Below are 14,896 nucleotides of genomic sequence, written 5' to 3'. Positions count from 1 at the left end.
CCACTCCTTCAACCAACAGAGACAAGATGCTTCATAATATAATTTCAGGTCCGGCAGGGCAAAGCCTCCTCTTTCTTTCGTATCTGTTAACAATTTAAATTGTATTCTTGGCTTCTTACCTTGAAATTATTTTTTGCCATTCCTTAAATATCATTGCCCCTTTGATTACCGGGATTGTCTGAAATAAAAATAACATTTTCGGCAAAACACTCATCTTTATCGTCGAAATTCTTCCCCAAAAAGATAATTTCATCCTTCCCCACACCTCTAGATCCCTTTTAATTCCATTCCACATTGGTATATAATTATTTTGGAATAAATCAATATTTTGGGGGGTCACCCAAATTCCCAAATATTTAACTCTCTTCACCACCTCTATCTCTGTCTGTTGTTGCATTCTGTTTGTCATATCTTGGTCCATATTTTTAGCAATCATTTTAGTTTTCTTCCTATTCAAAATAAATCCTGCCATTTGTCCAAATTGTTCTATTTGTCCAAATTGTTCTGGTCGAAATGAATATAAGGTTAAAGCCTTTGCCAATGATCTGGTTTTAACAGTAGAAGAACCGGTAAAAAGTGTTAAGGAGGTACTGGAGGAAATATATAACTTCTTATCGAGTCCTTTGTGTAGATCAACTTGTATGGAGAGATGAGTTGATACTTTACATCTAAGAATATTTTTCACAGCAAAACCACAGCTCTCTTTCTACACACAAGTGCATCTCTCCTAAGTTAACCAATTGTAAGTTATGTGCAAGTAGTTTTTGAAATTGCCTTGAAATTAATTCAAACTATAAAAATAAGCTTATCTGGTGTTTTCCTCACCCCGTAGGAATTGGTGGCCTTCCTTATATATAAATTGTGGCCAGGCATATTTCAGAATGTAGAATTATCCTTATGAAGGCCAAAGTATATTTTAATTTTAACATAGCCTTTAAATATTAACAGATATTTTCACGATAGCAATTCTCTGATTTATTATCAGAAGGCAAACCGTGGATACAGCTGTCAGAATAACTTGATTCTGTGCTGCTAATGTCTAGGTGCTGACTCTTGCTAGCAATGAACGGGTTTCTTTGACACCATCCATGAGACTGCTGTTTGAGATACACCATTTGAAAACAGCCACTCCTGCCACGGTATCTAGGGCAGGTATTTTGTACATAAATCCGCAGGACCTTGGCTGGAATCCGTAAGTACCTCCTATGGCTCACTTGGTAAAGCATGAGACACTTACTCTCAGGGTTGTGGGTTTGAGCCCTGTGTTTGGCAGAAAATTCCTGCATTGCAGGGGGCTGGACTAGATGACCCTTGCGGTCCCTTCCAACTCTATAATTCAATGAGTATGATTCTATGACATTCTGCTGTCAACTTTAACAACATTTTATGGAAAAAAACAGCTGGCATATGATGGCTCGGGCTTGATTTATATTTTCCTTTTTATATTTCTCACTTGTTGAAAGTGACTTCAAGGTTTCCATGAAGCTAACAAAGTCTCCCAAAACTCCAAAATAGAGAGTGTTGTAAACATGAATGCTGGAGTATAGCTAAGAAATAAGTTTGGGTTTTTTTGGCTCTGCAACTTTTTGGTCCGATGGCACAAATTTCTGATTTAGTTCAGTTTGTAGTAGTTTGTAGGTTACAAATATTGTAATAAATAAGAAAACAAAGCCTGGGATTTTTCTCTAGTCTCTTTCCAGTATTACTGCACATTAGCAATTTGTTGTTTTTATTAGTTTTCACAGTAATAATACTGTAATGTAGGAATAGCCAACTGGTGTCCCAGAGGGCAACTCGCTTTCACTTGGCTCCCAGCACTTCAAAGCCCGGATCCTAGTGCCTTTCATGCTGCTGCCATCCCAGACGGTATTGCTTGGCAAAAAGTTGTGCCAATTGTGGCTCTCTTAACCCAGTTAGGCAACTATTCCTGAATTTTCTCAGCACTAACGGGAAAGTAATTGTAAGTCCCTACACTGATCCAGCAAATCTATGCAGAAACCATTGTGTTTTCTTTTTCAGATACGTTGCAAGCTGGATAGAGACAAGGAGTCACCAATCTGAAAAAGCCAATTTGACAATTCTCTTTGATAAATACGTTCCTCCATGCTTAGATCAGCTCAAAACTAACTTTAAGACGATCACGCCCATCCCTGAGAATAGCATGATTCAGGTATGTTTTTACTTGTGCAGATACTGTTATTGTCACCATTGTCTTCATTTATGTAACCAACCCATCTTTCTGCAACAAAGTGTGTACTACAAAAACATATAAAAAGGCAACGAATAACACCAATATGCTACAAGCCAGCTTCAAGCCCCATGTGTGGCAAAGGATTCCTGCAAGGGGTAGTATTAGATGATCCTTGTGGCGCCTTCAGCTTTATAATTCTGCAATGGATTGGAGCTGATACAGACAGAAAGACTATAAATGAGCACGATGTATGTACAGTTGTATGGAAGCAGATTACCACGGACAGCTTCACCCAAATGATGCTGTGTTTTTATTTCCAGATGTCTGAAAAAGTCTTCAGTGTTATCTTCATTAGAGTTACATTCAGGTTTATTTATATAACTGGGGAGTTGGTACCTCAGTGCTACAAGACAGAACATGTTAACCAGCAGCAGTTAGCTCAGTTGGTTAGAGCGTGGTGCTGATAATGCCGACGTCATGGGTTTGACTTCCATCAGGGGCCACCTGCATATTTCTGCATTACAGGAGGTTGGTTGGGGTCCCCACTGACACTACAATTCTACGATTTTATGTTTTGTATGCAAACTGTCTTGGGAATGTCCAGGAAACACCCGTGTTTGAAACATTGGAGAGACGCTACCAATCCCTGTACAACTAGATAGCCCAGTGTTCTGACTTGATATAAGTCAATTTCCTAAGTACTCGTAACCTGCAAAATATTTTTAATGTTTCATTTTTGCTCTCTTTCGTTATATAGACACTTTGTTCTCTCCTTGACTGCTTACTGACTCCAGAAAATGTGCCCCTTGATGGTCCGAGAGAACTGTATGAGACATATTTTGCCTTTGCCTGTGTGTGGGCATTTGGTGGTGCCGTCTTTCAAGATCAGGTAGGCAGGAAGCAGTTTGCTTTGAGCTGTACTCGGATAAGCAAACTCTTCTCTTCCTCTATGACAGGCATTGCCAACTCCCAAGAAGCTGCTATCTACTCCCACTATAAAAAAACTGGCAATGATCTACCCATTGGATTGACCAAAGTTGTTGAACTTTTTTTTTTTTTTTTGGAGAATTCACCAAAGTTGAGCACTTTTGGGGGGGCATTGCTCGGGATCACATACAATTGATCAGGGACGCCACACGATTGACCGGTAGATCGCGATCTGTTCTGTGACATGTACAATGAAACCATAGTGAAAATCCACTCATTTGACTGTGAGAGAATCAGATGGAAGTCTCAAGTGTTGGAGACGGTATTCGTGTTGGGGCTCAAAGCCCAAGACCTAAGGTCTTGGATCACTAACCTCCCATAATTGCTGAAAGGAAGAATTGGGGTTCTAAGTCCTAAAATGCAAGGAGAAAACGGCAATGGAAATTTTTTGCAGGGGAGCTGATTAGAATTGCCACTGAAGAAGGAATTTTGAGCACTTTGAGCAGTATCAACATATTGTTGCACACCAACCCAATCTCCAAGTGGTGCAAGATTTCAGGGGTTCTAGGCACTTACCCAGGGTTCCAAGAGGAAACATGACACAGCACAGACTGTGCTGTCTTTATGATCTATGGTTTAGTGGGACGTGGGTGGTGCTGTGGCCTAAACCATTGAGCCTCTTGGGCTTGCCGATCAGAAGGTCAGCTGTTCGAATCCCTGCAATGGAGTGAGCTTCTGTTGCTCTATCCCAGCTCCTGCCAACCTAGCAGTTCAAAAGCACGCCAGTGCAAGTAGATAAATAGGTACCACTGTGGCGGGAAGGTAAACGGCGTTTCCGTGCACTCTAGTTTCCGTCACGGTGTTCAGTTTGGGATGTTTAGCACATCTTCTTTAATCTGTAAGGGAAATGTTCATGGCCACTAAAACAATGTGCAAAAGCAATTAATTTATTTGACATAGAATTTTCAATATCTGGTTTGGTCTTTCACAGGAAGATGCCAGCTAAGTTCTTCATTCTCCCCAATGGAAATGGTTACCATCATTGGGGCAATAAAGAAGCTCATAGTTTCATGTAATTTGAATAATTTTATAAGCCTGTATTTAACCATCAAACTTGCTATGTACATTGAACAATTTTCATACCACCCCCCCCAAAAAAAAACCTAAGAACCTATTTAAAATTTTCTAGCTTTCTAATTATCAAGCTGAGTTTAGCCGCTGGTGGCTGAAAGAGATGAAAGCTGTGAAGTTTCCATCGCATGGAACCATCTTTGATTATTACATTGACCCCAAAACCAAGAAATTCCTGCCTTGGAGTGATAAAATTATCAGTTTTCACATGGATCCGGATACACCATTGCAGGTAAGCACATGTTTAATATACAATGAGTGCATGCAGCTTTTCATTTTCTCCTCTGGTGTTTTCATTGTTTCCCGCTCATTGGAAAATGAAGCTGTTGGGGATTTTGCTTGTACAGTGGTACCTCGGGTTTAGTACTTAATTCGTTCTGGAGGTCTGTTTTTAACCTGAAACTGTTATTAACCTGAAGCACCACTTTAGCTAATGGGGCCTCCTTCTGCTGCCGCCGCGCCGCCAGAGCCCGATTTCTGTTCTCATCCTGAAGCAAAGTTCTTAACCTGAGGTAATATTTCTGGGTTAGCGGAGTCTGTAATCTGAAGCGTATGTAACCTGAAGCATATGTAATCCGAGGTACCACTGTAATGTTAGTTTTAGTCTTTGTGTCTGTATCTGATAATGAGAAGAAATGTAATGGTTTGTGGTGGGGGCCTTTTTACAAAGATTAACTTCATTTCTTTACTTGCTATACAATGAAATAAGTTAACATTTTATAAAGAGGGAATTTAAGGCATAATGGTTACCCGGTTAGGGGTGGGCAGTGATTGCGGCCCATTGCATCCTGCTCTGACACGCCTATTTAGGTGACCAGCCATTGAGAAACCCCCAGGCTGGCTGCGGGGCACAGTGGGAGTTGCCTCCAGCCACCAATTTGAAATTAGGCCATGCATGTGAAAATGCTCTATGTTCACATCTAAGTATACATGAGGGACGCGGGTGGCGCTGTGGGTTAAACCACAGAGCCTAGGACTTGCCGACCAGAAGGTCGGCTGTTCAAATCCCTGCGACAGGGTGAGCTCCCGTTGCTCAGTCCCTGCTCCTGCCAACCTAGCAGTTCGAAAGCACATCTAAGTGCAAGTAGATAAATAGGTAACGCTCCAGCGGGAAGGTAAACGACATTTCCGTGTGCTGCTCTGGTTCGCCAGAAGCAGCTTAGTCATGCTGGCCACATGACCCGGAAGCTGTACGCCGGCTCCCTCGGCCAATAAAGCGAGATGAGTGCCGCAACCCCAGAGTCGGTCACGACTGGACCTAATGGTCAGGGGTCCCTTTACCTTTACCTTTAAGCATACATGCTCCTAGCAGTCACTTAGATTTTCACCCTTACGTTGCAGAGAAATGAAAATTGAAGCACATAAAAGGAATGAAAGTATTTATTTTTATTTTTTAAGAAAATGCTGTTTCAGTGGCATGTTAATATTAACGTAAGTCCTTTTGATGCCTCAGGCAGTCCTTGTTCACACATCTGAGACCACGTGTCTCAGATACTTCACAGATTTGCTCTTGGAGAAAGGCAAGCCTGTTATGCTTGTTGGAAATGCCGGAGTGGGGAAAACAGTATTTATTGAGCAATGCCTTGCTGGCCTCTCTGAAGATTTCCTGGTGTCCAAAGTCCCCTTCAACTATTACACCACATCAGCAGCACTACAAAGTAAGTTCCCAAGCAGACAATGTTGCATGTGGAAGTCTGGTTACAATGGGGGAGTTGGCTGTTTATAAATAATCAAAATTAAAAGAAAGGGTGTATTATAACATGAATTAATAAAAACAGATTACTCAGAACAATCAAATTATGCCCGTTTTGGTCCCTGATTTAGCCCCCAAACAGTGGGGAGACAGAGCAGTTGGCATCTGCTGGCTTCCTGTGTCTCCTGCATTTGCCACCAGCAAGTGGCTGTTCTGGTTGTCATTATTATTGTTACTATTTATTAATTTTGTATACTGCCTTTACGCTAATATCACAGAGCGGTTCACAACTTGAAAATACAATGTGAGAACACAAAATACATAATGAAAGGAAAACAGAAACAAACCAGTAACTCCCCTTCCCACAAACATTTGAAAGGCCATAGAATGTTAATCAGCCCAGAGTCCTGGTACCTAAAGGCACCGTATTTTTCGCTCTATAAGACGCACCAGACCACAAGACGCACCTAGTTTTTGGAGGAGGAAAACAAGAAAAAAAATATTCTGAATCTCAGAAGCCAGAACAGCAAGAGGGATCACTACACAGTGAAAGCAGAAATCCCTCTTGCTGTTCTGGCTTCTAGGATAGCTGCACAGCCTGCATTCGCTCCATAAGACACACACACATTTCCCCTTTTTAGGAGGGAAAAAGTGAGTCTTATAGAGCAAAAAATACAGTATTTAATTGTTAAATATATGGTTGCCAGGGACACTGGGAGTAGGGAATGGCACTACTACCCCCGATTCCTTTCCAACACTGGACGCTGTACGGCTAAATTATACCCACACTTTCTTTGGACAGGTTAGATTCTTTTGAATATATTCAACTTGTTCACGACTGTTAATGAAGGGTTCCTGAAACTGAAAACATATATGCAGTTGCATGCCTCCCCCCGCAACCAGATCCTCTTAGTGATGAATGCAAAGTTTTTATTTCAGAGACAGAAAGTGAAGATTGCATTTTATTGACACGGGTATGGTGTATTTTACACTCCCACACATTTCATGGATAAATTTAGAGTGCTTCTCAAATATCTTATACCTCATATCACAGCTAAAAAGCATTACAGCAGCAAGCAACACCAACTAGTTAATGCCATTTTTGAGAACTATAATTCAAGCCTTAAGGCATTAAAACACACCAGAAAGTTCAGTATTACTCTGTTGGTTTGCCTGCTGTTTTAATAAGATTATTGCAGCGCAATATGTATTAAAACATTGTGTACCCAGTCTTAGTATTGGAACAATGATAACTGTTAACAGAGCTTATGAAATGCTCCACACAAAGGTTGCATTTCCCCCCCTAATTTGCTTTTGTGTTTGCATTCAAATATCATTTTCTGCTATATTTTTGGCATTTGTGTAAGAGAGAGAAAAAGGGGAAGGAGGAAGGCATTAAAGTTTAACAGTTTTTAAGAGAAATAGTTAATAAAGTACTTGCTGCGGTTTTCTCAGGAAATAGTTAACAAATAATATTTCACAGTTCTTTCATTAGCGTCTGTATTTCAAAGCTAACAGGCAGGATTAAATGTTAATATGCAGAAGATTGTTTTTTCTTAAAACCTAGTTCATTCCAAGATAGAAACCACCCAATACCTGGTACTCTGGAAGGACCTGCCTAGGACCCTAAAAAATATGAGTGCAGATCGGACTACAGCAAAGCTTCCCATGTTAGTGCTGGGAAGTTAGTGAATCATGCTTTAAAGTGATTAATAACCAGTTACTGTATAAGTAACTTTAATAATGAATGCTGCTTCACAGCAAGAAAACAACAAAGGCTAGTAATTGCATTTGTTACTGTAGAATGCCTTGTTTAGGAGGGCATTTAACCCAGGTTGCCGGTGGGCACGTATGACCCTATAACAAAGGCGGGGATGGGAGGGGAATGGTCATAAAAGTGCATATGCACGATCATGCAACCTGCTTCCATTCCTTAAATTGTTATCAGTATTGAGCCTGAACTTAGCCAGTGTGGTTTGAAGAATCACTTGTGCCTAACAGCATAGGTTAATACCGTTCCCAACAAATGGTCCAGATTTGGTGAGCTCTGTCTTTTCCAGAAACGCCAGCATAACGAGTAGCATAATTTATGGCCACTGCATATTTGTAACTGCATTTGGAGTCCCCTTATGGGCTTACTATGCCCATGATACTCTGCACTACAAAGTGAGAAGGATCCTTGTCACATCACCAATAGAGTGGAAAAAGTTAAATGCACTGCTGTAACAAACGCAGCTTCTGCTTTGATTTGGAGCTGAATTTGAGTCCCTGCACTGTATACATACCTTTTATACATTTCTGCCTCTTATTTGTATGTTGTCTAGCTACTAGCCTCTGCAGTATTTCACCCAGTAGTCATGTAGCATAATCCATTTCAGAGATTCTTGAAAAACCATTGGAGAAAAAAGCGGGTCGTAAGTTTGGTCCGGTAGGAAACAAGAAACTGATTTACTTTATTGATGATATGAACATGCCGGAAGTGGATGCTTATGGAACAGTTCAGCCTCACACACTGATTCGACAACATATAGATTATGGACATTGGTAAGTGACTCCATTTTGATGTTAAGTCAAACTTGTGTAATTTTTGAAGGAAGAAGTAATTCTGCTGATAAAAACTGTTAGTGCAAGTTTGAATCAACTGATAAGATAAATTTTAGATTTTCCATATCTGGATAATTGTTAATTGTCCTACTGCTTGCTCAGAATTGCCCTTTATATCTTTGTTTACGTTTTAATGCAAGCTGAATAGTCAACCTTTCTGATACCTGTGTAAATGAGTTCTGTGTCATCATCATTGTGGTGTCATCTATAATAATTGATAAATTAATTCTAGATGTTTAAATATTTTTTCTGCCTCAGGTATGATAGACAGGCATTAACTGTAAAAGAAATTCATAATTGTCAGTATGTTGCCTGTATGAATCCAACGGTTGGCAGCTTCACCATCAACCCGCGACTTCAGGTAAGGTTGCAAATTGTTTCATAGGAACCGCAATAAAGTGTATGCTTAGAGATTCTCGTTACTGAAGCCATGACAGATTATTTAAACAAGACCTTTGTACTGCATTCACAAAATACAGATTGTGGTTTGGAGTAGAGTTGACTTATGAGGCAACACAATGTTTTGCAGAGATCTGTGACAGAGGACATGCTATTCATGTGAACCTGCCACATTTCCTTGGGCTGGAGTATATTTGAAGCGCATATCAGGAATAAATCTGCTTCATCACCACTTAATTGTGACATAAACAAGGCCTAGAAACTGTAGCCAAGCACTACAGGGCAAGTGCTTTGGGATGCTATTAAATGTTGTGTCGCAGACACCAAATGGACTTCCTTTCAGTGCATCCCAAACTACTGTCTGCTCCCAATCTGCATATCAGGCATATTGAATCATAGAAAGAGCATGGATCCTGGTTGTATCACATCCTATAGCATTTTCGTGATGGCTTTCTCCTATTCACAGAGAGCTTTCCAAGGTAGCTGTAAAAATTAGTTGCGCTGTGCCTTTTTTGTTTCAATCTGGTTGGATTCCTATAGTACCAGACTCGTAAACTAGGGAACTCTAATGGAGGAGTGGTTCCAGGTTGTGCACCTGTGTGCACAAAATTCCCAATCCAGGAAGAAGTGGAGGACTTGAAATGCTGTTTAGGGAAGTCATGGATAGCCCAATGCAAGCTATTCCTGTTGTGGGATAAGCTATTTCTAGTTCCTTGCATTACTTGCAGAGATTTAGGGACTAGAGCAATATTTTGTAGAAAGTGATTGGACAAACAAGCTTTGCAACCAGAGACAAAAAGTCCTTTGTGGTCTTTCAAGGATTTCTCATTTAGTGAAGGCTAGGTGGTAAATTATTTGCTCCCATATACCTGGATGCTTGTGTGGAGAAGAACAGCTCTTAAAACTTACTCCTTGACAATAGCTTTTGATCTGAAAAATAAATAGCACGAGGACACTTGTGCCAAAATAATGGTTACACCCTTTGCTAACCGAAAATCTGCCCTACGTTTATTCATGTCATCAGTTATTCACAAATACGTACATAATTTATCATTGATAAGTACCTAAAGCAAGCATTTTCTTCGTGTTTTAGAGACACTTTGCAGTGTTTGCAATGAACTTCCCATCTACTGATGCTCTAAGCACCATCTATAGCAAGATCCTTGATTTCCACTTTCAGCAGCATGGCTTTAATCCATCAGTATTGAAACATGCAGCTGCCACCATCCAAGCAGCAATATGGCTCCACCAGACAATGGTTCAGAACTTTCTTCCCACAGCTGTTAAATTTCATTATATTTTCAACCTTCGAGACCTCTCCAACATCTTCCAGGTTTGTTGTGTCTCTCTCTGTGTGTGTGTTTTAGATACAGATGCTGATACTGATAGAGACATAAATGTGATGTGTGCTTCTCTCTCAAGTTTGGACTTCCTGGGCCTAATATATGCATATGCACATGCATGTGTATGGTGTTAAATTGTCATTTGCATGCAATAATTCAAGCTAGTTAATAAAGTTACAATTCCAGTTTATGGGGTTTTGGTGTTTCGTCGTTGTTGGTTTTTTTAAAAAAATAGATTCTATCTGCACATGCAGTCTATTTGCATGAAAACTCTTTTTTACTTCTCAGAATTACAGGTTAGAATTTATCCATTTTGGAGTGTGTATCAAATGCTGAAGTGCACAAGAGAGTCTGTAATTAAGTTTGCCTTGCTGTTGAGGCTCAAACTATACATGACAGTGCCAGGTCTGTGTTTTGTTTGTTAAAATACCTAGAGATAGCCTGATTGTGTATTCAGGGATGTGCACAGGCGAGGAACTCATTCTGAAGAGGGAAAAGGGAGCTCAGGTGAAAGGAACTGAACCCTCCTTGCTTTTATGACTCACCCCACAAAAGCCATCTCTTAAGCTGTGTTCCTTCCCTCATCTCTGCTAGAGTCTGATAGCAGAAGTAAGCTTGGTGATTTGAACAGTGCATAGGTGGGCGGGGGGCAGTGAGACGAGGAAAGATATCTTCACCTGCATACCGCCTACCTCTTTTTATGTGATTGGGCATTCTAAGCAAAAATAGGCTTGCCATATTTCTTCCCCCATTTTGGGGGGGGGGGGTACGTGTATGAGCTTTTTATGTTTTTTGTCCAAAAGTGGATGAGCTTTTTGGGCAAAATCACAAAAAAATGGATGGCAAAAACGGCACTGCCCACACGCATTGCTGTGCATCCAGATTTTCCTTGACATTTTGCTGATTTCCAAAAGCAGTGTTCTGGGTATGTCCGTGAAATTCCGGACATATGGCAACCCTAAACAAATAGAGTTTCCATCATCTCAGACAAAAGTAATGTAGGAATATGCAGCTATCAGCATTGGTGTCTTGCAGTAATTGTCTTTTACCAGTATTATAAACATATTCTTTCTGGGGGGTTTTGTAGGGAATTTTATTTGCTAAACAGGAGTGTCTAAAGCATCCAAATGATCTTGTACGTTTGTGGCTTCATGAATCTTCACGTGTTTATGGAGATAAACTGGTGGAAGCAAAAGATTGCAGTTCATTTCATAAAAAGCTGACAGACACTGCGCACAGATTCTTTGAGGTAAAGCTCTGGACTGGTAATGGTTGCCTAATACTGCAGCACTGATGACAAGTTTGCCAATCTGAAAACTATTTAGGGTCAAAGTCAATCTCCCAAGAAAACCAATATGGCCCAAATAATAAGCTGTTTTGCTTTTCTTTCTAATAACAAAGCATAGGAAGATAATATATATATGTCAGATTGATTAAGAGAATTTAGTATGGGACATGGGGAAATCACAGAAGTGAGGTGTTTTTTTGATAGGGGTTCATTTAAGAACCCAAATCCATCCTGTAATAAGATAACCGACCAAGACTGATAGTGCAAACTGTGCAGCTGCAGCTAAACTTCAGTGGCACTCTCTTTAATTAGAAAAAAATAGAAATGCAATAAATTATTATTATTTTTATAAATAATAGCTTTAGTAACTAAAAAGTAACTTATTTAAAGCATGTCTAATTTTGCTTTTTTTGCCACTAATGTTTCTAGATATATGGCAATCCATATTTTCAACTTTTTTTATATCTTGCCCTTAAAACAATGACACAAAACAGCATATTCTTAGTAGCAGTTCTGAGTGGCGGGAAATAACTTAATTGTATATAGCCTGCACTTAACTCTCCAGATGAGTTTGCTAGTACATGGTGATAGAAACAAATGATGAACACTAGCAAGCTGAGGAAGATTTAGTAAAAGAAACTTGATGAGCACTTAGCAAAGAAGATTTAGAATGGAAAATAAAGTGGTACTATTACTTCCCTTGATCTGGACACAATACTTTCGTTGATGCAGCTTAGAACTGTGTTACCTGTTTGCTGCTGCATGCCACTGTTGATTCATGTTAAGCTTGTGGTCTACTAAGGTCCCCAGATCCTTTTCACATGTACTTTTGTCACGCCAGATGTCCCCCATCCTATATATGTGCATCTGATTCTTCCTGCCTAAGTGCAGAACCTTACATTTGTTTCTGTTGAAATTCATTTTGTTAGTTTTGGCCCAGTTCTCTAATCTTGTTTAGGTTATCTTGAATCCTGATTCTATGTTATTGGGCATTGAATCCATTTATTATACTCAGAGATGACTGAATTTATCTCATGACTTTTGTTCAACCCCTTGGCCATTGGCTTTTCAGGCTCTGCAGGGTTCCATCTTGTTTCCGATACTTCTTAACAGCTACATGAAACTACTGGGATAGGTCGTCCAGGATTTTGGTGTTGGATGCTATCAATACACTGACACATTTTGTTTATTTCTTTATAATGCTGAGTAACAACCTCTGATCTTGGCAGTATGTAGGGCATTCTCTGCACATTTAAGGTAGGGTGAATAGCAATGCATTTCCAAGTTATGTGTATCCCTGTGTTTCAGTCTCTCCTTTTGATGTTATGTTGCCAACTTAATAGGATCTGGACGATAACATTCTTCTCCAGCAACCACTTATTTACTGTCATTTTGCAAATGGTGTAGCAGAGCCTAACTATATGCCTGTCAAGGATTGGGAAGGACTAAGAAATATCCTTGTGGAGGCTCTAGAGAACTACAATGAACTGAATGCATCTATGAACTTAGTCTTATTTGAGGATGCTATACAACACGTGTAAGTAAATGTCTTGTCTATGGCCTGAATTCAGCAAAGTTCGTTTATTTTTATTACTGCTACATATTATTAAAAAACATTGTACATGGTTTACATAAAAACATTAACACTACAAACTATAATTTTAAATAAATTTGCTAGAAAGTAGGTTAAAACAAAACAAAATTTTCACATACAACTTGTAAATTCTAGCTTGGAATTATCCATTTTTGTATGTAGAATATCAAGGAGAAAGCCACAAAATGCTGCTACTGCACCACTTTCATGTAGGACAGTTGGTGTAGTATGCGGTTAATAGAATTGTTTCTGCAGTGGTGCCATAGCTTCAAAATTCCCTCTCCATAAAGGTACAGCTGGTTCCACAATTACAATCTCCTTGGCAGCAGGTTCTCTCCCTCTCTCTCTCTCTCTCTCTCTCTCTGTACAATAGTACCTCTGGTTAAGAACTTGATTCATTCCGGAGGTCCGTTCTTAACCTGAGGTACCACTTTAGCTAATGGGGCCTCCTGCTGCTGCCACACCGCTGCAGCGTGATTTCTTTTCTCATCCTGAGATAAAGTTCTTAACCCGAGGTACTATTTCTGGGTTAGTGGAGTCTGTAACCTGAAGTATTTGTAACCTGAGGTACTAGTGTGTGTGTGTGTGTGTGTGTGTGTGTGTGTGTGTGTGTGTGTGTGGCATTCTAAGGGTTATATTGCCTCAACCTGCTTTTAGTTTTATAGTCTTTTGTTGCTTCTGAGTCTATAAATTGTTTGAATGTATGTTTTGAGGTGTGTCAATGTATTTTAAATTAATTTCTACATTTATTATACACTCCCCCCTTAAAATGCATCAGATGAAGGGTGCTTTCAAAATATTTTAAAAATTAAAGATAAAATAACTCTTCTGTGGCCATTAGTCATGTTGCTCCTTTTCCATCATCAGATGTCGCATTAGCCGAATCTTGCAGTCCTCTCGTGGCTATGCGCTTTTGATTGGAGTGGGTGGCAGTGGAAAACAAAGCTTATCAAGACTGGCCGCCTATATTGGATCTCTTGAAGTGTTTCAGATTACACTGAAGAAAGACTACACAATTCAAGACCTCAGGGTAAAAACAACAATTATTACATAATTGCCCTCAGAATTGCTAGGCTTGAAAGCAGGCTATTTAGAATCTGAGGGGTTGAAGTAAAGCAATCTTAATGTGTGGCTTGTGGTGCTAGTGAGAAGGTATCATCCGGGGGCTGGGAAAAGTTACTACTTAGTTTGTTCCCACCATAAATTATTGTAAGCGGTGGGAAGGCAGGGATCTTTATTTGGGCAAGACCTGCTGGGAAGAGTTGCTATGATACCTTGGCCTGAGCTGTTTTGTTTCTTTAAATAAAGAGTTAACTTCATTGGCACTTTGTGAGTTATTGCTGACCGACTCCCACTTTGACAGGGATACAAATTCCATGAGAGAGACCCATGCGATGAACCTCACCTATGTGGCTGGGTAACTTGCTGAACTGCATGGGATCTGATTATGTTAATAAGGTCTGCCTGACAACCAGGAGAATATTTAATAGGCACCATTGCAAAGATGTCTTGTGACCCTAAGCAGTTGCTCAAATAACCTGAATTGTGTACCTAGCTCTGCATTTTTTCCCCTTTGTGAATTCATTTTTATATTTCTCCTGAAAATAAAATTGAGTATGCAGTGAAATACTTCCAGCCCATGAAACAGGCATTATTAATACGACTGAAGTGTTCTTGATGCTGATTTGTTTGGCAGAACATTAATAACAATTTTCTGACTACTAGG

General features: G+C 39.8%; 1 protein-coding gene across 4 annotated transcripts in view; it reads left to right on the top strand.

The window, feature by feature from the left end:
• The window catches only part of DNAH11 (dynein axonemal heavy chain 11), a 149,016-nt gene that overhangs the window by 67,036 nt on the left and 67,084 nt on the right, over nt 1–14,896 (top strand). For all 4 annotated transcript variants that reach the window (XM_081164247.1, XM_081164246.1, XM_081164248.1 and 1 more), the window contains 11 exons: nt 1,044–1,192; nt 2,020–2,170; nt 2,949–3,080; nt 4,308–4,481; nt 5,703–5,907; nt 8,321–8,486; nt 8,805–8,907; nt 10,039–10,278; nt 11,376–11,537; nt 12,920–13,113; nt 14,038–14,200. In XM_081164247.1, the coding sequence (XP_081020373.1) occupies nt 1,044–1,192; nt 2,020–2,170; nt 2,949–3,080; nt 4,308–4,481; nt 5,703–5,907; nt 8,321–8,486; nt 8,805–8,907; nt 10,039–10,278; nt 11,376–11,537; nt 12,920–13,113; nt 14,038–14,200 (1,839 nt within the window). The remainder of the gene's footprint in view (nt 1–1,043; nt 1,193–2,019; nt 2,171–2,948; nt 3,081–4,307; nt 4,482–5,702; nt 5,908–8,320; nt 8,487–8,804; nt 8,908–10,038; nt 10,279–11,375; nt 11,538–12,919; nt 13,114–14,037; nt 14,201–14,896) is intronic.

This window comes from Podarcis bocagei (assembly GCF_964188305.1).
Source record: "Podarcis bocagei genome assembly, chromosome: 12".
NCBI classification, from domain to species: Eukaryota; Metazoa; Chordata; class Lepidosauria; order Squamata; family Lacertidae; genus Podarcis; species Podarcis bocagei.
This window is presented reverse-complemented; position numbering and strand designations above follow the sequence as displayed.